The sequence below is a fragment of the Staurois parvus genome, unplaced genomic scaffold (assembly GCF_062004578.1).
Source record: "Staurois parvus isolate SC_StPar_1 unplaced genomic scaffold, SC_StPar_1.0 ptg000059l, whole genome shotgun sequence".
In the NCBI taxonomy this organism is placed as follows: Eukaryota; Metazoa; Chordata; class Amphibia; order Anura; family Ranidae; genus Staurois; species Staurois parvus.
Genome location: NW_028317855.1, coordinates 12,315,672 through 12,341,523, shown reverse-complemented (window position 1 = coordinate 12,341,523; position 25,852 = coordinate 12,315,672). Strand labels below are relative to the sequence as shown.

Genomic DNA, 25,852 nt, shown 5'->3' with positions numbered 1-25,852 from the left:
AAGCAGTGGACACTACTGTGTGTGTGTGGGGGGGCAGAGGACACTACTCTTTGTGTGTGGGGGGGGGACACTACCGTGTGGGAGGGGCAGCAGACAATACTGTGAGAGGAAGGCTGAGAAAACTAGAGTGGGGGGGGCAGCGTACATCACTGGGGATGGGGGGGGTATTAAAGGAGGCAGAGGAGAACACTGTGGAGGGTAGCAGAGGATACTACTGTGGGGGGTGATTTAAAGCGGGGCAGGAAACACTGCTGTGACACACTGTGTTGTTCATGCCATCTTTTGTTTGGGGGTTTCAAATTTTTTTTTTCTAAGGGTAATGCCGCCGTACACTCCCTCATCCTTGAAGATCTTTGATTTCCCTCATGTTGTCCAGGTAGATCTCAACCTTGAAAGGTTACCTACCCCTGTTTTAGAGAATTGTGGAATGACAGAGAACTATTGTAAACAAAAGTGGCTATGTTGGAGTAAAACAGGGATGAATTTTGTCATAGAGGTGGTCAATAGCAGAGTAGAGAAGAGGAGGGTTGACAAGTTTTTACGGGTAACTGTTAGGCAGTTGGAGGGAGAGGCAGTGGAAGACAGGAGAGAGTAAAACTAATAAGGTAATCAGAGAGGAAATGGATTGTTGGAGAGGTTGCACGGTGTACATAGGTAAGAATACAAGGTCAAGGGTGTTGCCATCAGTGTGTAGAAGCGTGTATCTATTGCTTCAGGTCAAATAAGAGGTTAGACTGAAGTTTAGAAGTAGCAGGAGTTTTAGTATTAACAGGGATGTTGAAGTCACCGAGAATGACTGATTGTGGGAATTTCAGAAAAGAGAAAGTAGGGTTGCCAGGCAGAGAAGTCATCAAGAAATATTGACACCAGTTCAGGGGGCCAGTAGATCACAGCAGTTCTTAGCGAAACTGGAGAAAATAGATGAATGCAATGTGCCTCAAAAGGAGAGTGTCAGAAAGGGAGGAGTGTGAAATACCTGATAGTTGCTTTGTGGGGCTAGAAGGATTTCCACTTCACCTCCCTTTTGTCCACTGGGACTGGGGTAGTGAGTCCAGAGAAGATCACCATGGAAGAGGGAAGCAGGAGAAGCTGTGTCGGATTCATGAAGCCAGGTTCCAGACTTCCACATATTTGCAAATGGCAAATTTGTTCTATAAACATGGTTTCTGTTGTCTATTGCTTATTAACCTCATTGGAGTATTGAGACCTTTCAGATTTACTCCCTTGACTGTGGATGCAGCATACAGTCTGTACAAATTTTGTATTCACTTTTCTGGGGACTAGGGTATACTAATCAATATGTCAGCAGTGGGTTTCAGATGCAGATAATAAAGTACACCACACTACAGCAGTAAACTACGTTTTGTGGTGCCCTTGTCACAAGTAACGGGTATGCAAGTTCTGGCAGTGAGAATGAGGGTAAGATCTGGCATTGCAAGCAAATTATGTGGAGTAAAATGAGAATATTAAAGAAATGCAAATAATGAATAACTAGAATGTAGCGCTCATCTCCTTAAGCTCCTAAAACTGTAGGCGGAGCAGAGGTTAGGTGGTGTTAGATGCCATTTTTTGGGCAAGACCAGGCTAGAATGTCAAATGCAGCTTGGGAGCTTTTACATATTCAGTTTGAGGCCCAAAGTGAGATGTTTGCATATCTCATCTGCTATTTAGAATGAAGGTGATTTCCTCTCTACATAGCTGTTAATGCTTAAAAGTAGAGTCTCTTAGAAAGTGTTAGGAGGTTACTGAAAAGGTGTTGCTTACGTTCACAAGTGTTCCTGAATGTTGGGGAGTAGGGCCTCATTTCATGTATTCAGGGTAAACCCATGTCTTTGTTTAGAACAGGTAGAGGACTGATGCTCCAATACATCATAGATGCTACCAGTCTGTCAAAACTGATCAAAACTAACTTCTGAAATGGAACAACATTATATCTGAGATTTTTGGCACCTTCTGGCTCCAAAAACCTAATTCTTAATTTTTGCTTATGTTCCTTCTTCTGGAAGTGTCCATTCTGACTTTTAGACATGTTACCCAATTTTCAGAAAGCCATTCTTCCCTTCAGTAGTATAACTACAATCTGGTTGACATTAAATTCTGGCTGTCAGGTTTTGAAAAGTAGTCTCAGAGAATGTTCCTTGCAGGTCGGCTTGCATTTGATTGACTTCCGCATAAAAAAGGTTAGATCTTCTATAACAGTAGTGGTCAACTTTCTTGGTTTGGGGGCCTCAAATGTTGCCCCTGACATCACCAAAGGGCCACACATAATGTTCAGTAAATACTCATCAGAGACAGCATGCACACAACCAGGATATAGTCACTGTGGGCATGATGCAGGAGATAGTCAGATTGCAGACATGATACAGGAGATGGTCAAACGACTGTGGATTTGTTGGAGACTGGGGACATGTTTTAGGATACGGTCTTAGACTGGAGACATCTTTCAGGCTGCTATAAATATTTGCTACAACAGGACACCAAGGAAATGCAGATTAGCAGGGGCCCCAAGGACCACACAAAAAGTGTCAAAGGACTGCAGGTTGGGCCCCAGGGCTGTAGAGCACTTCTAGGCCAGACTACTGTCCAGTAAAACAGTAGTTACTGAAGATTGGCAAGCTATGTTTGCTAATGAGAAACAAATGTAGGCCACGATTTTTAGGTTAACCAGGGATCTGTTTCAGGAGAGTCGGGTGATATGGCTGTAGTAAGAAAGCATTTAATTAGTACACAAACTCACAACCTAAAACAAGCACTGAAAGGCCACATCAGTCTGTTCACTCTTCTATCTCTTGAACATTAGAAATTATAGAAGCTTTGGATGTCTCGGCTCTTGTCGGCCTTTATTTTTAATCTTACCTGAACACGGGTGATTTATTGGAGGCTTGCCTGCCCAGCAGACTTGTGTTAAATTAAGCCTGTTAATTTTTAAAAAAGAATGTTCTCATGCTGCTTGAACACAGGCTTGGTGAGCTGACAAATAGTTTTATGAATAACTGCTATAGCCCTCAAATGCTTTCTAGAAGCATTGTGCATGACATTTCTTTGACTGAATATTGACATTTATGTTCTTCATATATTTTGGGGAAAAATGCTTGCTGGTCATCATATATGTGCACCTTTTTTTGTTTCTAACAGTAATTTTTTTTTCTTTCAGGTTTACAAGTGCAGTTATCTACCAGGGTCTTGTTATGCGTCTAGGGATTGTATCTGGGAATCTATATACAGATTTTTTTATTTCTGCTGTGGTGGAGTTACCGGCTGCTGTTCTTATTCTAGTCTCGATTGATCGCATTGGGAGGAAACTTCCATTTGCATTGAGTAATGCTGGAGCAGGAATAGCTTGCCTAATAACTGCTGCAATACCAAAAGGTATAAACACAAACCCAAGGATCAGTAACTTTACTAAAGGACATTCGTCACTGTGAATATAAGAGTGATATCTTTTTTTTAATACATGCTGAGCAACCAATCTTTAGTGATATTGTACATTACTATAAAGAACTATTTTCCTCCTAAAATTAATACGGCATAAGATGAATATGAGGCTAAAAAGTTAACTATAACTAGAAGTAGCTTGTGAAAACCATGTTCTAGTTTGTTTTGGATCGTGGACACTTTGTGGAAACTTTTTACTTCACTCCAAAGTGATTTTAGAAGACACCTGCACACAAATGCACACCAGCAATTTTAATGTTTGTGTAAAATAGAATTAATAGTGCAAACATATTTTCAGTAAACTTATAGTGAATGTAGGGTCCTGGGTTTAGTAACACTTTATCTGGTCTCCGACAGTACACAGAACATAGAAATGCAATTTATTTTAATAAATATAAACTGCTAAATACCTTTTCTCATCAGCAGTATATAGCAGTCTTGTGAGTTCTATCATTGTACGGCTGAGCACTGGTTAATCTTGTAGGAATAGTTCTCATTCTCCTCTGAGGCTGCATGACCCCTGACTCTGTCTGGACAGTGCTGATTGCACCCTCCCCCAAAAAAATAACTCTCTAGCAGTACACACCAAATTGAGCATGTGCAGAATTCCTCCTAGGGCTCTGTACATAGATTGTGGACTGTGGATGAAGGGGAGGATAAGAGAAGACAGGATCAAACGGCCTTTTTACACAATGCGAAGGATTAACCCCTTAAGTTCCATAGTGTGTATAACAAGCATGCTTCACTGCATATAAGGACTGATTTTACTGTTGTAGGTTTAGTAGCACTTTAAAGGAGACCCATGCTAGAGAAATGTGTGCAAAGCAATAATGCCTATTGTCAAGCATTGTGGCCAGAATATTAAAGGCACACAATAGCTATTCGTATAGCTTGAGTTTTTGATTTTAAATAAACTGGTTTTATTATTTGTAAGTGTATCTTGTATAAAAAGTACTTTTCATAAATATTTAATGGTTTGCAGATGTCATGTGGCTTAAAATAACGTTGGCCACACTAGGACGACTGGGAATCACAATGGCTTTTGAAATAGTATACTTCATTAATACAGAACTTTATCCAACACCACTGAGGTAATTAAAACAAAATTTTTCTTTTATGGTACACTATTTAAGTGTTTCTACTATAATAACAGGATCATTGAAAATCACCCACTATCAAATTACTTTCTCGCATAAATAAAAACTTTAGATCTTGTTTACATGGTCATGTTAAATAGGAATTTTGCCATACCCATTTGGTTTCCACTTTTAAAGCCTGTACTAACAAAGAGCAGCTTCATGCGTAGCTGATAGAAGCTCTGTCCAAATCTTATTTGCTACCCATGGCAGAATTTTCACTGCTACGTTTAAACCTACACTAAATCAGTTATCTTGTAAAGTTTGAGTGGTATAAACTGGTGGATTGTGGTGGCACACTACGTGGTTGATTTACTAAAGTAAAACATTTTTCTCTGTAAAGTTAGTGGGAATTTGGCAAAGTAAAGTGTTCTGGTTACATTCTCCTGCATATGACTGCATTTTCAAATAAGAACAGGAATTTACTTTTCATTTCAGTGTATTTATATTTCAAACGTTTTTTCTAGATATAGTGAAATGGATTAAAGTAGAACTAAAGGCTAAACTTTTTTTTTGGGATAGCGTAAGAAAAAGCTATAACACATGCACCTGGTGTGTGTGTTTTTTCCCATTAATGAGATTTACCTTCATTTCAGGTCCAATAGCAACCAGAATGAAACAGGAAGTGAATGGTAATCCCTTGTTGTCCCCAGGGTTACTGGAACTAGTGACCCACTGGAAGACTTCTTCTGTTCTTGGTTTACTGACAACTCAAAATTTGGGACTTTCTTTCACTTTCAGTGATAATGGTAAACAGTACAAATAAAGGGTGAAAGCAGGGTCACAGATAGCAATAAAATTCTGACAAGTGTTCTAATTCCTCTCCAAAACAAAAAAGGTTTTGCCTTAATTTTACACTGTAAAACACTTTCATGTTTTTATTGCTTTGTGTCCGGCTATATAGACTCACCTCCCTAATTGTCTGAGCCAGAAAGTAATGAAAGATCCACACCTTTTCTGGTGACAGCTGTCTAAGAATGGAGTTTTCGCCTGACTGGTGCAGATCTCCTCTCGCTTCCTGTTTTCTCTTTGGGACGAAAGGGACGTTAAATCTTCTCAATGGGGCACAGCCTGCAAAATGGGTTTAAATAGCCCCTACCCACTCTATCACGAAAGGCTATGTATACATTTTATTTGTCTTACATTTATTAAGTGAACAGTCATTTCTCACTTAGTGTGTTAACCCCCTTGTTTGCATCTGGCTGCTGTAAATACCCAAGGAACTACAAATCTATACACTGCTCCCATGTTATGTAATTCTGAACGGGATTCTTAACATAGTTAAATGTGTTAAGATGCATTCGTTTGCATTGTATGCTTCTCAAAAGATTATGTAAGGCAATTAGATTCCCAGTTTTCATTTACGCAGGCTTCTTAAGATTTGTCTATAGGACTTGAGCTGGCCATAGATGGAGTGACTTTCTTTCCTGCAACTACAGGTTGCAGGAAAGAAAATCACCAGTTTCCCCCATCATTACAGTCAATGTTGATGAGGAATCCCTCCCATGGAGCCATTGTGCTCTGTTGGCAGGGGGAACTGTCCCCGCCAGGAGAACACAGTTATTACTGGGCAGAACAGTGGCTAAATGGTTAGCACTTCTGCCTGGCAGTACTAGGGTCCTTGGTTTGAATCCCAACCACAATACAACCTGCCTGGAGTTTGCATTTTCTCCCTATGCCTGTGTGGGTTTCCTCCGGTTACTCTGGTTTCCTTCCTAACGCCAAAAGACATGTTGGTAGATTAATTGGTTCTTGTCAATATTGGCCCTAGTATGAGTGTGAGTTAGGGACTTTAGATTGTACGCTCCTTGAGGGTTAGGGACTGACGTGAATGTACAATATATATATACATGTAAAGCGCTGCATAAATTGACAGCACTATATAAGTACCTGTAATAAATAAATAATCATTACTGCTAACGGCTATAATATCCGCTAGCAATAATCACATGTAAAATCAGGCTGATTGATCAACTTGGGTACATTCAGCCTGCATATACATGGTTTGAATCTCAGCTGGTCCCTGGTGAACCTGCCGAGATTATGGCCGGCTTTATTGTAATCAAGAACTGAGGTAAGAAATGGCTTATCTAATCAATGCAATCAGCAGTAGAGATCCCTGACTTTATGACTTCTTCATTGGTTATTGATCTGTTTTAAAAGAAAAGTAGCTTCAATCATCTCTTTATTCATTTGGAATGCAGTTTGCACCAGGGCATTTTGCAAATAAATACACAAAGAACTTTTTTTGTGTAGCACATTGTATGGTGTACTGTGTTTATCAGAAAATTACTTGTAATCAGTCTTACAATGGCAACATGGTACTACCAGCATTAAGATATTATAGAAAGTAGAAGCTTTCTGTTAGCTGATCAAGATGCCTTAGGACAATTTTATAATAGTGGTTCTGATTTTCTGTGTTAACACACAGTATGAACAGGAGAGTAACTATAAGGCTGTTGATAAAATAGCTGTGACAGTAAGGTAGAAGGATCCTGGAATGTATAAATGAACATCAGCCTCTGAAAACTTTGGTAACTAGCACTTATAGCCCCAGTGCACATAGATGTATTTTCATACAAAATGATATCAGTTAAAATGCAGTCCATTATCCAGCACGCTCGTACTATGTGTGCCTACACTAAATCATACTGATTGACACAGATCACAGCAGTGAAAGAAGTTGAATAATAGGGTCATAGAGTAAAAATAAGTTCTTGCAGATCTTCTAGCCCTTTCTCGTGCTGTCCAAAACAATAAATCTGTGGCAGGATCTGAATAGTGAAAGTTACCACTGCATGGGATTCCATTTTTTTTCCCTCTGCTTCAGAACTAGAAAGTTATGGTACACTGTGGAAGAATAGCTGGTACAGAGTTTAAAAATTAGACTTGCCAGTAAGAGGCACAGGAACACTATAAGCAGCAACTCTCTTCACAAAAATGGCTGTAGCATTCACAACCATTACATTGATCCATTGTCAGCACTTTAATGATATTTGCTTAATAATTATTGTGCTTGGTGCAGCTTCTTGGGAATAAGCAAAGTCTGCCTCATTCTTTCTAAATGTCCTTGATTTTTTTTGCCTTGTAGAAATTTTGGTGTATCGTTATGCTCAGGAATGTGTGATTTAGGAGGAATTATTGCACCGTTTCTGCTATTCCGATTGGTTGAAATATGGGTGGAGCTGCCGCTCATTATATTTGGTGAGCTTGTACAATTTTGTAATGGTCATACAATAATTTAATCTGCAAAAATAAACACATTGTAGAACATATACATCCCAAAACCTAAATGGTAAAATGATTGCCACTTTAAAAAAAGTAGGAATGGGAAGCAGACAAAAACAACCTCCCATTTCTAATAGTTCCCTGCTTGTGCTTGCCACAGTAAACATTGCAATGGTTAAATGCTCATTAACCACTTGCCCTCCTGAGGATTTACCCCCTTCCTGACCAGGCCATTTTTTGCATTATGGCTTTCTTTCAGTGGTTTTGATCACCTGTGTGTTTTTTGTTTTTTGCGTTATAAAAAAAAAGACCAACAATTTTGAGAAAAAAACAACATTTTTGCTATTAAACATGTCTAGTAAAAAAAAATTATAAAAATTTAATCTCGTCATATATTTAGGCCAAAATGTATTCTGCTACGTCTTTGCTAAAAAAAATCCCAATACGTGTAAATGAATTGGCTTACATGAAAGTTATAGCATTTACAAATGAAGGTATATATACTGGGATTTTATTTTTTAATTTTTACTAGTAATGGCAGTGATCAGCAACATATAGCGGGACTGAGGCGGACATTCTGACACTGGGGGGAACTGATTTGGTGTCACTGACATCCCCAGTGACACACATATAGCGATCAGTGCTAAAAAAAAAAGCACTGACACTGTACTAATGGCACTGGGCAGGAAGGGGTTAACATGAGGGGCAATCAAAGGGTTAACTGTGTGCTGGTTGTGTTTTACTATGTGCTTCACTGTAAGCACACTGCTTTGGATGGCTGTGCTGTGCACAGCCATCCAAAGCAGTGTGCCCGAGCTGACAGGGAGGAGAACTGTTAGTAAACAACACAGTTCTCCTTCCCATCAGAAATCTTCGGTAATTACCGGGCGCCAGCGAGTAATCACTGTCCGGGACCCGGTGATTGACAGCCCACAAATGGTGTGTTCCCCCTACCTGTAAATGCAAAATCACGTGTATATAGATGTGCATTTGCGCACCCGTGCCGCCCTGTAGCAGTATTTCTGCTGTAGGGCGGTCAGGAAGTGGTTAAAGTAGACTTAAAGGATAACACAGGTCTGCGACTAAAAAGCTGTTTGATTATTTTCATCTAATTTCCATGTATTTTGGTATGCTGAAAACAAATAAAATATTGAAAAAACTAGACGTCATGATTTGCCACTAAATGTAAAATTGTCTGCAAATTTATCAGTTTTTTTTAATTTTTTTTCTTTTATATTATGGGTTTTTAACCAAACTTAAAGTACAAATTTTTTTTCTTGTGCATGGAGTTATACTTTAAGGCTGCTGATTCATCTGAATGGGCTGCCTGATGTACTAAAATGCACCAAAAATGGTGCATTTTTGTAATGCAGCACACTACAACACACTGTAGTGTTACTATGCTTTGTGGTGTATGCATGTCTGTTGGCAAGGTGCATTATTGAGGTGCCATTCAGAATAAATTGCACTGCATCCATGAACTCTTGTTAAGACAGTATAGTGGTGTAAATGGAGCCTAAGGAACATAAAAAAAAACTAAATGCTACTCTTTTATTGATTTCTGTTCAGGAATCCTTGCTCTCGTATGCGGCGGTCTTGTTATGTTGCTACCTGAAACAATGGGAATATCCTTGCCAGAAACAATTGAGGACGTGGAAAATCTTGGAAATCTTGCAAGGTAAGTGCAGTTGATAACTAACTGGTAGATGTCATATCAGTAGGGGCATTTCTAAAATGAGAAACCATGGAAATTAGTTTTGACCAGCAAAAATTAAGATGTGTAAAATAGTAGTTTTTGCTTGCCATACACTTTTTGCTTGTCGTACACATCTTTGCACAAACTATTACAATTTGGAATTTATTATCATTTGTTATGCAATACTCTCATGTCTATGCAGCTTAAAAAAACTTCATAAAATCACTACAGTTTCCCCCCAATCCCCAAAATAAGTCTGTGCAAGGACTCAGGGGCATATGCTTCATAATTCTATACTTGGGGGACATCCAAGGCCACTCAGTGTACATCCACTAAATAGAGACTTACACTTTAATATATGTAAGAACCTTTTGCCAAATTGCCTATGAAGGAGACAGTTATGTGAACTGGCAGGATTTGGAAGATATTCTAATTCAAGATGCATCTACAGAGCATATGATACCGATTTGTAATGCACACAGACGTGTGGGGCTCACTATGCCCTCACACATTGCACAAGTGTGAGGAATGCCGTTCAGTCCTGTGTCTTTGCTGCAGCTGTGATTGTCCCTCACAGCTGCAGCAAAGATCCCTCCATTGTTTGTGTATGGGGAGGAGATTGGGTGCGTGGGGGGTGGGGGCAAGAGGACTGTGATTGGCAACTGCTGAGGCCAACTGCAGATCTTTGCTCTCCCTGCCTACCGGACCTGCTGCTATATATTTGAGTGTGCTGCATAGCATGTTCCCAGCACAGAGAATGAGCTGTGAAATAGCTCTGGATCTTGTACGAATGATCAGGAGGCCAGGTTTCTGATCACTTGGTCACTGTGATAACCACTGTACAACCCCATTCCTGTCTTTTCTCCCCATCATTGGAGAAAAATAGATTATACATTTTTTTTTCCTCTCTAGCAAAGAAAATTGTAAACAAAATGTGTTTAAAAAGAACTAGATCAAGGTTTGATCTAGGTCAGTGGCTGGGTCAGGGTCAGTGTAGTTTTTAGGTAGGATAAAAAAAATTTATAATTTAGTATCTGTGTCAGTGTGTTAGTGCACATTTTGCTTTGCTTTTGCCTATTGTTTCTGGGTCTTACTACCACCACAAACAACAAATAACATACATCTATGTGGTATGGCTGCGAGGAGGATTTATTTTGGGTTGTTCTTTAGTGGTAGGCTATGATAATAGAAATATACAATATAATTTTTTATTATTTTTTTTTTACCATTTTGTGCCAGCTTTCTTTTGCTAACAAAAGAAAATCAGGAGATATCTATTACTATTTACCACCAAATGAAAGCCCAATTTATAGTAGCAGCCATGACAAGTACAATTTTACTAACACATGTCAGATGCAAACTGTGTTCAGACATTATGATTTGTTTTATCTTCATCATGAAGGGGCTAAAGAAAGGGAGTTTGCCATCACAACAGTGAAAAATTGGTTCTAACCAAATTCATATAAGGTTTTCCTTCAAGACTAAATGCTATTTGAAAGGGATAATTTATTGATCAAATTGCCCATTTGGTTCAGTTGTTTTAAAGTGGTAGTAAAGTCTGTTTTTTTACTTGTACCTACAGGTAAGCCTATAAGGTTTACCTGTAGGTACTGTAAATATCTCCTAAACATGCACCGTTTAGGAGATATTCACTTGTACAGCAGCTCCGACGCATGCTTCCTGTAGAGCTGTGTGCCGTAAAAAAGTGACTCCCTCACATGCGTCATCATCGTGCCTCGGCCATTCAAGCCACCGAGCCTGGGAACCCGGAAGAAGGATCAGGTGAAGATGGAAGCCTTGTTAGCAGTGACAGCATGCCGCTGGAAGGCTTCATTTTAAGGCAAGTTTTACATAATGTGCTAGGATGTGGTGCATCCTAGCACATTATGACATTGCCTTGCAGGGGAAAAGTTGTTGTTTTTTTTATTATTATTATTTTTACAAGCTTTACTACTGCTTTAAGCACAATATGATTACATCACTTTCTCCTGACCTCTGTGTCACTTGCTACTGACAACTGAACTCTACATTCCTTTTTACTATACCCAATATTCAGTGCAGTTGAAAGCCACAGTCATTTTTCTTGCTGCAGTGCATTGTGTATTTTGCACTTTGTATGAGTGGGCCTGTGTGCAAGATCATATGTTGGGCCCATCTGTCTTTCAGAAAGCACCACTGATAATAACTAATGATTATCTTGAAGTGGTATGCTATAGTTCTAAGCTAAAAGTAGAGGGGGGAGGGGAGTACAACTTAACCTCTGTTTAGTGCTGCAAGGCTTGCAAACGCAGCTGACATTTGACCTATATATATTGCAAAAAATATGCTGACTCTGCAGATGTTAAGTTATCTTATTATTCATTGTTGTTTTCTCTGTATTGGTATTGTAATCAACTTTTTTTTAACTTTTAGTTAACCTTTGTTTTAGACCTCTAAAACTTGGGGAAAAAGAGAAGATGGACAATGCTGTTTTTCCAGGCCATGTAAAAACTGATTTAAGATTATGACCTTCAATGAAGAAAAACCTTTTGTGAAGTTAATTAGGATTTGTCTGCTACCAGTTTTGTAAATGTGTAAATATACTGTAAGTGTTAAACTTAAATCTGCAATGCGCTCTGTAATACAGCTCCCATAAGTGACAAGAATTGCTATAGGGCATTTTAAACTTTTAATTTTTTTTTATTCCAAATATTTTTACTATTTTACCTTAAGAATGTCATCAAAATTTTGAGATGTAGTAGAATTACCAGGTAAATAATTTTAGTGGAAGTTCATCTACTGTTAGCATATTTGCTGTGCAATATTCATTTTTTGAGTTGCATGTACTTGCATTGCTGTTCTGTTTTACTCTGGGCTTCGTTAATGTTCCTAAGTTCTGCCATTTGCTGTAGGTGATCAGCACACACATGAAGCTGCTCTGTATAGAACAAAATGGCTACTGGAATCCCCCTAACCCTTAGGGGTGTATTTATTAAAAAAAACTGCAGCTATTTGTGCTGCAAAACTGCGTGTATATGTGTTCTGTGTGAATGCTGGCAATATTGTTAAGTTAGGAAGTCAGTAGGCAGTTTCCACTCTAGGATGGATATTCTTAATATATACGAATAGCAAGAATCAAGGAAATATTGCAGTATTGCAACCAGATGTGGATGGTGATCATAGGAAATAGTTTTTTGATCATTGGGCCCATCTAGTGGCCATAATATGGTATTTTCCATATTGACACTATTCTTATGAATGACGAACATCCAATCTAGATAGACAATTACATAAACATATATATATATAAACCATATATAAGGTGCAGCGCTATAATAAATTGGCATATATGACATATAAATATATATAAACACTGAAGTGCAAATATCAAATCACACTGCGGTGAAGTTGAGTGAGATGAATAACAGTCCCAAAATAAATCAAACGTGGGGATCCAAACGATCCTAGTAGGTGCGTGGGATAAGATTCTGTGTAGCACACGGTGAATCTGAGGTAAAAATTACGCACTCACCAGAAGTGCGTCAAAAAAACGCATGTAAGGTTTTATCCTGTGATATCAGATAGCGATCATCCGTTGCCAAGATAGGGATAGAATCCTACACCTTCCAAATCGCCCCTTGAATGCGTACTTCAAGTTTCATAGGCGTATCTCAGGCATGTCACCATCCGGGGTCCCCTTTTAAGGTATATTCTGCAAGTGGGGACTCTGCAGATAAGGCGCCCTTTCTTCTCTTCCTTCTAAAATGTTGGGGCTGCCGGCTGTCACAGCGCCGCCTACTGTTAGAAGGACCGAAGAGACGTCTGGCACAGACAGACAATTGCCTAGTAACATTCAGTTTTGCCAGCATTCCATGGAACAAATGTACATGAGGTCTGAAAAATAAATAGCTGTGGTTTTTTTTATTATTATAAATGTTCCCCTTAGTGGAAGTGCCAGTCATGCATAAGGAGGACCATTGACCTCTCAGGAGAAAAGCAGTGCACACAGGAATGGTGTTTTGTTTTTTTTTTATCTTTTGACCCACAATACTACTGATTTGAAAATGTCATGCGAGTACTATTTTAAATTTCATAGTATATATGATGATTCTAATGTGTTTTTTTTATTATTTTGAGGTGCAGGGATGAACATTCAGATGAGTTTTCTAATTTGACCAAGGATTGTATGCTTTCCATATATGTAAATGCTTTCTCGGTTTCTTCAGGATATTTTGAGCACAGTTTGTAGGTAATTTTTGTAGCAATACTGAACAACCATACAAATATAATTATAAGAAGCAATGCCATCTATGAGGTATAATTTAACCCTGCCCAGTGTTAATGTCACAATCTCCGGTAACATGAAATTGACGTTTAAAACCCACTGGACATTTGAGAGTAAGTTCCACTAAGTTCTCCCTTCTATTAGTTATATTTTACTGTTAACATTTCTATACTGTAAATGATCATTTATTTAGTAATAGCACAAAGCATCATTTTAAATAAGACTGCACCTTTTTCTGTTAAATAGTGTTAAAACCTCCCCTGTGTTTTCATTTCTGTGTGTCCTAATTGGGGAAATTTTCCTCCATTCCCTGTTTTAGAGATTACTGGAACAGGAACTGAGGTGAAATCCCCTCTACTGGAAGCACCGACAACCATAAAACATTTAGTAGAATGGGGAGGGGTTGGAATATCTGCTGGGTATTTTATTACTGTATGTGTCCCTTTTTTAGGCAGATTTTTTTCTCCCTTGCTGTCTGAAAGACAATGGTTGTTTTTTAATGCTTTGTGAATGCATACTGGGGGGAAATTTATCAAAACTGGAGCAAAGTCAGGAGCATCTGTGCTTGACAACTAATAACTTCTGTCTTCAGCTTGTTCAGTTAAGCTTTGACAATGAGAGAATCAGAAGCAGCTATGCGTGGCAAGAAATCGGCTTCTGTCTGCTCCAGTTTTGATAAAATTCCCCTAAATTATCAAGATGCTCCATTGGGCTAGCTTTTACAAGCCGAATGGGCAGATCTGATCCCATTCTGCTGAGCAGTTTATCAATAAATTAGTTTTCTGAACACTGATTTTAGTTGGTTACAAATAACGCAAGTGATAAATAAGGCTGATAAATGACAGTAGTCTTATAAGAGACGGCCTGGATTAGGGAATCCAGTTATTTTTTTCTTCTTACAGATTGTCCAGCAGCACAATTGGTTGCAGATTCCTCCATCCAGTGACTGCATCTGATAAGATGCAGTCAGTGTTTTGCTTATTTTCTACACTGCTCAGTTGGCTCTAATTTCAACCATATTTAGCCGTCTAACCCAGCTTAAAGCCTAACCTAAAGTTTCTTTTGACTCTAAATAGTTTGGACTGATCGCAGCTCAGCCATACACATGACTCTTTGTATTTCATCAATGAATACAAGACTTCTTCTGACTGGTGAAGGTTGTTTACCTCAGGCAGTCAGAGTAAGCCCTAAGTTCATTGTTGAAATACAAAGCTTAATGACAAAGACAAATGAGTCTTTGTCATTAAGACTCATTTTATGAGGTCACATTTTTAGGAGGTGCTTCAATTCTTTACAAAGTTTCTTCTTTCCACCAGGACACCACAAGTGCTTGTGCAAATTCCTCCCCCTATGGAGAGTAGGAGGCGAACCATAAGAGTGGGAGGCATGGCGGTTTGGTGAGTGTTTATCCATAGAGGAGAGGAATTTGCATGAAAACTTGCAAGCAACGTTTTAAAGAATTGAAGCACCTTGTTTTACCCATTTGTCTGTGTAGACTATTTTCATAAAGACTGCACTTTTTGATGTTTATTTCATCACAGCGCCACTGTGGAGTGAATACTTTACATTTTATTGTTTAATGTATGGCCAGCTTTAAATTGCCCATGTATTTAGGCTTGGGATATGTGGTGGTCCTCAGAGTATGTGAGAAAAACCTGAAGGACACCCCAAATCCTCAAATTCTCGCCTATTTTACTATATGCAGTATACAGTATTACTGTTTTCATTTTATGCAGAGGTTTAATTGTACTCTGATGCCAGAACTCATTTTATTTTATTTTTTTTTTAAATGAGACATAGTGGATAAATACAATAGATAAATCCATTTACATGGGATCTTGAATAACAGTAGGGGTCACAAAACACAAAACGTTCAGATCAGAAATCCATAAATTGATGACTCTGACCTAGACACAGAAATAAAACACAGCATTACACAATGGTAACTATGTGCCTTTCATCTGATGACATGAAGTGTAATTATATTTAATTAGTCTGCATACTTGGGATAGCACGAAAATGTCTATACACACACCACAGGAAGAGTGTGGACTATTTGTGTCACTGGCAGTAGTAGTGGGCTTCTTTGACGACAGATGAATTGCAGAAGATACTTAAATGAAGTCATGTTAAGATACAAATATTGTTTCACAGGCTCAGTTCAAGGCTGGTGGCACACTGATCTGTGACAATCTTAGTGGATTAGTATTGGCTGCTAAAAGCAACATAAAGGACCAAATAAAATTTTTGCTCACATGCAGCCCACTGGGTGCATGCCTATGCTCTAGTTGCAAGGATACTCCTAGCTAGAGCAATAGCTGCCTGTGAAAGGAACACTCCAATCCCTTTAGATAGGACAGTTAAGTGACCATAGAAATGAAACAGCAACAGTTGATGCATTATGCACAGTATATATTGTTGTAAATGCTTGCAAAGCTAAAATGTCAGTTTTTTTAAATAGGATTATGAAGTTTTAAATCAAAATTACTTTGACTGCATTTTTCAAAATGTATTTATTTTCAGCACACTGGAGACTCTTTGGGTACAAACTGTACAAAAGTAGTCCCAAAACAGAAGTAAACTAATGGGCAAAATGTTCCATATTTCTAAAACAAAACATTTTGTGCAAGATGCAACAAGACTTATTCAGATTCAGAATACTTAACTCCAAAGAAAAATTATAAAATGCATTGTTGTGTCTGGCTAAAGAATTTCATCCTAAATTCTTCTTGCAAATAAAGTGTCTTATAAAAAAATGCTGAATTGCTCTTACTTCTGATCTGAATGTATAGAATACCTTAAAAGAAGCCTATATTGACAGAATTAGGGAGGCTGCCATTTCTGACCTATTTTGAAAATGATAGCTATCTTGCCTTTATACTTTGATACTGATCTGGAAAGCACGGTGAACTGGGACCTCTTGGTCGCTTAACCGAATAGGTACACAAATCAAGAAAGTAGTGAAGCCATGAAATCAGCATGATAGTTGGGCACCTAGAATTTTCAGCAGAAACATCCGCAATGTCCTCGTCCTATAAAATCCACCTATAGCAGTTGATTAATTATAGGAGGTGATAACTGTGTTTAGTGCTTTTAATATAGTATGCAAAGTCTTTTCTGGCTATCAATATGTTTTAATACTATCTTCAGAATCTATATTTACATATTTTAAAAAAACCTGTTATGCTGGTATGTAGGCAGGAGTAAAAGGGTCCAAAATAAAATCCCAAAGAACTACCCACATTTTGCATTTTTCACAATGGTGTCCTCTGTAAATGATATTACAGTGTATTTTACAGAACAGTATTTTATTTTTTGTTCATAAACATGCTATTTATATTTCAATTATGTGTTAATTCAATAAAAGTTTATACTGTGTTTTTTGGTTTCTTTCAAGATTATACTTCAAAGTAAATATCTGGACATCATAGTGAGTCGTCTCAATTAATTGTGCATTTATGGAAAACAGGACGACTTATTAACATCAAACCAGTTTCTTCAGTGTTTAGTACTTCAAGTGGTTGTAAACCTCAGACGTGAAATATGAACAAACTGTGTCCTTCTATAGTGTGTACTTGATCTCAATTCAGAGCACTAATGGTCCTTCACACGGGAGATTTGTATTCTGATCAGCAGGGGATTTGATCGCTTATAGGAGCGGATGATAGGTCCATGTCTGCTCAGTTTCAGCAGAGCAGACACACAGACCCTGCTCTGCTCTATGGGCAGCTGAGAGTAAATGGATGTCTCTGACTTGGCCCATCCAAACGGAAGAAGTGGTCATTTTTTGTTTTTTGTTTTGTTTTTTTTGCAGGCTTGATTGGACCTGGAGGTAGGTGGGTGTAAACGGGCCCAAGTCAGCTAATACCTGCAGGGTCCATAGTTATGCATGGACCATTCAATGAGGTCCACCTGAAAAATTAACTTAAAAGGACTCTTCAAATTGATACTACACATACACCGCTTTATTTACATTCTATTTCTGTATGTGGATGATGGCATTGTAATTATTTTAATAACAAAAAAAAATGTTTTTCTTAATCTATATACAGCTGTCACATGACCCAGATCTTTCCAAGCCTGTCTGAAGGCAAACATAAGCAGGAGGAGCTTCTAGTCCTCTGCTGCTGGTCACCTGTTCAAAATAAAAAAGCCTTCGGTATACAGAATAAAATAAATATCAATAAATTGTTTTAAATTGGCCTACAAATATATATTTAAAATTAAATCTTTATTATTGTGTGGCAATAACTTGGTGTGGGAGGATTTCTGCCAGTCTCAGGCTGTGTCATGCCCCTCCAGCTTGTGTCTTAGAGTAAGAGGGAGGTGATTCCTCCATTAGTCTACATGTAATATCCAGCCTTCATTGTATTTCGTAGGCATGGAGGAGGAGAGAGGGAGTGGGCTATCATTTACCACTGTGTATACGCCCAGATATGTGACTCTATAGTCACATGGGCTGCTCAGATGTGATAGGGAGGAAATGCCCAGCATAGAAACTGAAAACTGAGCATTTGCAGAGTTGCCACTACAGCTGCAAAATCCCCAGCTGAATTGGGGACTTGAACAGAAAGTGAAGATAGAGCACAGCAGGATCAACCAGGTTTATTGCAGAATACTGAAAACAAATGCTATAGTGACTGAGTGAGTATAAACAACATGTAATACAGCATTTGATAGTTTTTTATGATGTAGGTTTAGTGAAACTCTGTGTCATTTGTCCACTGCCTTTTCCTTCTGTTATCTGCATGAGTTGCTTCTGTCACTTTTGACCTCTTATTGGGAAACTTGTCAGGAGAGGGACATTAGCACACAGCCTGTGAATGACAGCCTCAGCTCTGTTGCTGTATGAAGGGGGGGGGGGTCCCTACCCTCCAATCAGCTCTCAGAGCTCTTATGAGATCTGCAGAGTGTACCTTCAGCTCCCTGTCCCCTGCTTTCTGGAAGCTCGGACAAGCTGTATAAATTATGGGCTTTGAAAAATGTAGAGGAGAAAGGGCTCTAGTTAAACAAGTATGTACTGTGGATGGGTGGCCGCTGTATGCAAAGCAACATACCTGTACGTCACTGCCTACTTGTGGGTTGCGGGCATGTGCATGCGAGCCCCCCCCCCCACCCCTGGCCAGCACCTGCTGTGATTGGCAAGAACCTGCTGACAGGCTCCCGCTGTGTACAATGATTCATGGCCGGGACCTGCTAATCGGCTGTGTACAATCAACACAGAGCTCTCTACAGAAGGACCATTGAGAAACTTGGAGATCTAGTAGTAAAATAAGCATTCTTTTGCACACATTACACATAGTTAGGCACACATTTAACCCCCTGATCGCTCTAGATGTTAACCCTGTCCCAGCCAGTGTCAGTACAGTGACAATGTATAATATTATCACTGATAATGGTATTAATGTCACTGGTGATGTCAGTAGCAGTTCCCCTCAGTGTCAGTTTTAGATTGGCCACCACACTATCGCAGTCCCACTATAAGTTGCTGATCACCACTGTTGGTAGTATAAAAAAAAAATAAAGAATTCCAGTATATATACCATAGTTTGTAGATGCTGTAACTTTCACGTAAACCAATCAATATACACTTATTGGGATTTTTTTTTTATCAAAGGCATGTAGCCGAATACATTTTGGCCAAAATTTATGAAGAAATTTTATTTTATTTGATATGTTTTTTACCAGAAAGTAAAAATATTGTTGTTTTTTTTCAAAATTTTCATTCTTTTTTTTCGTTTATCAGAAAAAATAAAAAATCCAGTGGTGATCAAATACCACCAAAAGAAAGCTCTATTTTTATAAGAAAAAAATATAAATTTTGTTTGGGTACAGCGTTTTATGATTGCGCAATTACCAGTTAAAGTAGTGCAGTGTGCTATAGCAAAAAAAAATGGGCTGGTCATGTAGGTAAAGTCATCTGGCAGTATGAAAGTGGTTAATGATCTTTGCTGTTGACCTTTGACAAAATGTGATCTGTACAATACAGAGTTAAGTATCTCAAAGCTAACCAACAAGGTAAAGTAAAAAATAAACCCAGTTACTAAAATCTCAGATAAACCTAACCTGTAAAAATGTTCACTATTTTTAAATCTGTGTCTTTCACTAAAATAATCTTTGGGGATTCTGCCATTATGGTCCTTGTATAAGCACTTTTTGATATAAGATGACAATACATTATACCTGTGCTCCTTCATTGTCAAACCTTTACATAGCCTTTCAATAGAGACTCCAAGTGTCCATTTAAACACACATTGAACAGACATGGAGCACTGTCACCATTATAAAACCTGCCCCAGCAAATGCCGTCCAGCATCCCTGAAGTGCATGCATGTAGACAGCAAATTGCTACAAAGGAGATCAGCAGTTCGTCACGAAACACAATTTACTTTAGCGAATGAAGTCTGTGTTCGTATTGCATGTACTTTAAATGCACCAAAGATTTACTTACGTGCATGTAATTTAAATCAATCTAAACATTAGTGTTTAAAAAAAAAAAAAGTTGACATTTTTATTGAAACCAGCATGACAAATATTGGGCAAATTGAATTGCAGTTAGCAAAGACTTGCCATTTCTTCCAAACATATTGCAGGGCAATTTCTCAGAACAGATAGGGAAAGCCAAAATGAGGAATAATGCTCTGATTGACCCTATTACTTAAAAAAAAAAAAAAGACAGAGCTTATTAGAGATATGCAAGTTAGAGACAATTTGGGTAATAGTGATCATGGTGTAATAACGTTTGTCATAAGAAAAAGACATGTTGGTATGACAAGAACTCTAGCTTTTTTTTTTTTCTTTTTATTTATAATGTCCATAAGCTGCGATCCATATTGTGCACCACTCAGAGTGACCAAATATTTGCAACAAAGGGCACACAAGGCATGTGAGAAGTGTTTTTTTTTTTTTTGTAAGTGGTAGTAAACCCTCTTCTGAAAAAACCCTAGAGGTCTGTTTTGTCATAAACCCTGCCTGTTAGTGGGTAATGCGATCTGAGCCACGTATGACTCCTGTACGCATGCATGGGAGTGACATTACCGTAGCCTGGCCATTCAAGTGACCAACGATTCGGAACCAGGAAAGAAGACTGGGTTAACATGGAAGCACGGGGACCAGGGGGAGCCGTGACAACCCAGCGCTGGAGTGCTCCGTTTGTACATACTAATACATTATGACTTAAACCTGCAAAGAGGCCCATTTTTTCTGTTTCTCAAGGAGACTTTACTACTGCTTTAAGAAATGAATTAAAGAAGTGCATTAGTCATTATATTCTATTGGATAAGGAGCATAAAAGAACAAAATTAAAACCTGTTGCGGCTAAATTATAGTGTAAAAACAAATTGGGAAAAATGTTTTTTATAAGGTAAAAAAAAGTAGAAGGAACACCCTCAGCATTCCTTGTAATGCAATAAGAAATGCTAGGAAGCAATCGGGATAAATCGTGAGCAATCCCAATAAGTGTATATTTATTGTTTTGTGTTAAAGTTATAGCGTCTACAAACTATGGAATAGATACTGGAATTTACGCAGCTTTTACTTTCTGACTGCCTATCACATTTCTTGAGGTGCTAAAATGCCAGAGCAGTATAAACCCCTCCCAAATGACCCCTTTTCGGAAAGTAGACACTCTAAGATATTTGCTGAGAGGCTTGTTGAGTTTGTGGAAGATTTTTGTTTTCCATAAGTTTTTGCATAAAAAAAAATATATATTTTTGTCATTTTCCAAACTTGTCAGTTAAATGATATATTACTCACACATGCCATGGGTACATGTTAAATTACACCCTAAAATATGTTCTGCTACTTCTCCCGAGTATGGGGATACCACATGTGAGACTTTTTGGGAACCTAGCCGCATACAGGAGCCCGAAATCCAATGATCCAATACGTAAATTCCTCATTTCACTTCCTCGCTACCTAGCACAGTTTCAGATGCTATGAAATTCCAGGATAGCACAAAACCCCCAAATGACCCATGTTTGGAAAGTAGACACCTCACACTATTTGCTGAGAGGCACATTAAGTCAATGGAAGATTTTTTTTACCACAAGTTTTGGAGAAATGACAAAAAAATGTTTTTTCTTTTACATAAAGTTGTCATTTAAATTATATAATGCTCACACATGCCATGGGTAGATGTGGAATAACACTACAAAATATATTCTGCTACTTCTGAGTATGGGGATACCACAGGTGTGAGACTTTTTTAGAGCCTAGCCGCATACAGGAGCCCGAAATCCAATGACCCCTTTGAAAGCCTAAAGGTGCATAATAATCTAATTTCACTTCCTCACTTCCTATCACAGTTTCAGAGGCCCTGCAATGCCAGGATACCCCCCCTCAAATGACTCCTTTTTGGAAAGTAGACACCCCAAGGAATTTAATAAGAGGCATATTGAGTATTTTGCAGATCTAATTTTTTGTCATAAGTTATTGAGAAATAAAAAAAAGAAAAGAAAAATACATTTTCGTTTTCTTTCTTCATTTTTCAAAAATTTGTGACAAAAAAGATCTGCAAAATACTGACCATGCCTCTTAGCAAATACCTTGGAGTGCCTACTTTCCAAAAAGGGGTCATTTGGAGGGGAGGGGGCAGATTTGTACTATTCTGGTATTTCTGGCAGTTCTTAAGACAGAGACCAGGTTGGCCAGGACTGGAGGGACAAAAAAAAGTGGGTGTCACGTGTAAGTCTATCTCTGCTACAGCCACAACATCTTTTCTGGGGTGTCTTAGGTTGGGGTACCAGGAATGGTATTAGGAACATGCCTCTCATGCAGCTGGCTCACTGCATCTGCGTTGGGGGTTTGGACCACAGCACCTTTTGGTTACAAAAGGGCTGTGATGATCTCTTCCTGAAATATTAGGAAGGATCCACTTCGTCCAGTTGCTTTGTAAAGCAGAAAAGTGTTGTACAGAGTACAATAGTGTACAACTTTTTAAGTACAGCTTCATCATCTGGTTGTTGAAGTCCACCCCTACCATGTTAAAGCTATAGTCGTAGACACAGAGGGACTTCTCAACAACACCAGTTGCCGTGCAAATTTGGACTGTCGTGTCTGCGTGAATGGAAGACAGGACGAAAACATCCAATTTGTCCTTCCACTTCACTGCAAGCAGTTCATCATTTCTCAAGCAGGCTTCCTCTCCTTTTTCTTAGTCAGGTATTTATAAGTCATTAGGGCAAGCTCCAGCGATTAGGTTGCCAATTCCAAGATTGTACAAATGTCTGAATAGTGGCACGCTTGTATAAAAATTGTCAACATATAAGTGATAACCTTTATGGAACAAGGGTGACACCAAGTCCCAAACTATCTTGCCATTGCTCCCCACGTAGTTTGGGCATTCGGGGGGCTTCACATGACTATCTTTTCCCTTTTCCAGTGGTACCAACTGATTGGCGCAGAGCGAATGTGATTCCAATTATTAAAAAAGGAATAGGACACTGTATATACCATGAAACTAAAGACCAGCCAGCCTAATATACAGTAAATAGTATATCATGTATTTGAGGAAATGGTTATGGATACTATACAGAAATGTGCCTTTGATAAGGGTGTCAAAAGTGACAACCAGCATGAAGTTATGAAAGACTGTTTTTGTCAGACCATACTGTTTTCGTTCTATGACCAAGTGAGAAATTGTATGGCGGATGTCCAGTGGATGTAGATTTTGCAAAGGCATTTGATACTGTACTGTAAAATATAAGGTCTGTTGGAGTTAATTAAATTATGTTGATAAGTGGAGTTAAAAACCGGAGTTGGAAACTGGAGATAACAGGAGTCTACTAACCTGTAAGTGACAACTGATTGTTCCTGTTAATATTGTAACTGGGATAATGTGTGCTAGCAGGGTTGAAGGTTTTGTGCAGTGCACAGTGTGCCACATGTATGCAGCAATGGAGCAACAGCTCCAGGATGGATACTGCTGCGACAGATGTGAGCGGGTTGCCATTCTGGAAACTCACATTAGAGATCTGGAGGAGCAAGTTGCAACACTGAGCAGAACCGACAACCTTGAAAGGGGTCTTCTGTTCTCTAAGCAGGTAGCTAATGGGATTGATGTGGAGGGCGGAGGGGATAATCAGGATTATCAGGTAGGAAGATGGGTTACTGTAACGAGAGGGAGTGGTGGAAGCTCACAGAAAAGGAAGGCCAGCCCTGGTTTTGTGCACCCAAACAGATTTGCCAAGTTGGGTGAAGATGTGGGGGTAGCAAGCTCAGGGGTGGCAGCCCTGGATGTCACTGCTATCCCTAACAGCCGGGAGGGCACACCATCTGGGAGGGGTGGTGAGGGTAGTGCAGGAAGGCCTGGACAGCTGGTGGTAGTAGGGGATTCTATAATCAGAATGACAGAATAATTTGTCACCAGGATCACCTCAACCGAATGGTTTGCTGTCTCCCTGGTGGTAGTTGATAAATTACTGGGAGGGGCTGACATGACCCAGCTGTCTTGGTTCATGTTGGAACCAATGACAGAATATATGGAAGGTGGAGGCTCCTTAAGAATCAATTTAAAGAACAATTTAAAGGCAGATAAGAAGGTTCCCATGTTACAAACAACCAGTGGAATTTGTACCATTTGTATGAAAATAAAAAATATGCAAAATAAGTGTGAACAAGGTGTCAATTGATTAAAATGTTTGTTCACCAATGGCAAAAGTCTGCCAAGCACATACAGGAAAAATAAAAATGCTCAATTTTAAGAGAGCTAATTTTCCAAGACTGAGAGCTGCTCTCCAAGACTTAGACTGGGAGGGAATATTGGCATCAATGAACACAACACAGAAATGGGAGTTGTTCAAAAAGACTGTATGTGAACACATTGCAAAATATATTCCCATGGGCAACAAGTTAAAAGGTTATAAATCAAACCTATGTGGCTTACGGCCAAAGTTAAAAAAGCTATCGATAATAAGAAAAGAGCTTGTATTAATTAAAAATATAAAGGAATCATTTAAACATTACAAAGAATTTAACAAAAGAATATGCAAAAAGGAAATAAAGGTAGCAAAAATTGAAAACGAACGACAGATTGCAAAAGATAGCAGGACCAACCCCAAAACATTCTTCAAATATATTAAAAGTAAAAAGGTCAGATCCGTGCATGTAGGCCCTTTACAAAATAATCTAGAGTGGGTGACTGGGAACAAAGAGAAGGCAAATGTATTATATACCTTCTTCAGCTCTGTGTATACAAAGGAGCATGGGGAAGCTCTTGTCCATAATGGGCATGGTATTGACCCAGCTCCAGATGATCCATATTGGCTCACAATTGATATGATCCAAAAATATTTAGACAGAATAAAGGTGCATAAAGCACCAGGACCGGATGGCATACACCCACGGGTCCTTAAAGCATTGAGCTCTGTCATTTCAAAGCCATTGTTTCTAATTTTTAGAGACTCTTTATTTACTGGCATAGTACCACTGGATTGGCGTAAGGCCAATGTGGTGCCTATATTTAAAAAGGGGTCAAAATCTTTACCAAGTAATTATAGACCTGTTAGTTTAACTTCTATAGTTGGGAAGATACTGGAGAGTTTAATAAAAGACCACATAGACGAGTTCTTGCTGGAAAAAAAAATATTTTAAGCAACAGACAGCATGGATTCATGAAAGACAGAAGTTGTCAAACAAATCTGATTTATTTTTGTGAGGAGTGTGTAAGGTAAAGTCTACAGGCTTGGAAAAATCTGTATGAAAATGGATAGAAAACTGGCTAAAGCTCGTATTCATAGAGTAGTGGTTAATAATTCATACTCTGAATGGTCTAGGGTTATTAGTAGTGTACCCCAAGGTTCAGTGTTGGAACCCTTACTTTTTAATATATTTATAAACAATATAGGGTCTGGGATTAAAAATAGCATTTCAGTCTTTGAAGATGACACCAAGCTGTGCATTGGAATAACGTCCTTACAGGCTGTCTTCAATTTACAAGCTGACCTCAATGCACTATTTAATTGGGCAACTATGTGGCAAATGAGGTTTAATCTTGATAAATGTAAGGTTATGCACTTGGGGGCTAAGAATATGCATGCATCATACATACTAGGGGGATAACAATGGGGGAATCAATGGTGGAGAAGGATCTGG

General features: G+C 38.7%; 1 protein-coding gene across 1 annotated transcript in view; it reads left to right on the top strand.

Annotated features, from left to right (window-relative positions):
* Nucleotides 1-17,187, top strand: part of SLC22A3 (solute carrier family 22 member 3) — a 294,105-nt gene extending 276,918 nt beyond the window's left edge. The window contains exons 7-11 of the mRNA XM_089668612.1: nucleotides 3,155-3,369; nucleotides 4,418-4,526; nucleotides 7,663-7,775; nucleotides 9,369-9,477; nucleotides 11,924-17,187. Coding sequence (XP_089524738.1) covers nucleotides 3,155-3,369; nucleotides 4,418-4,526; nucleotides 7,663-7,775; nucleotides 9,369-9,477; nucleotides 11,924-12,002 — 625 coding nt within the window. The 3' untranslated portion in view covers nucleotides 12,003-17,187. The remainder of the gene's footprint in view (nucleotides 1-3,154; nucleotides 3,370-4,417; nucleotides 4,527-7,662; nucleotides 7,776-9,368; nucleotides 9,478-11,923) is intronic.
* Nucleotides 17,188-25,852: the final 8,665 nt, after the last annotated feature.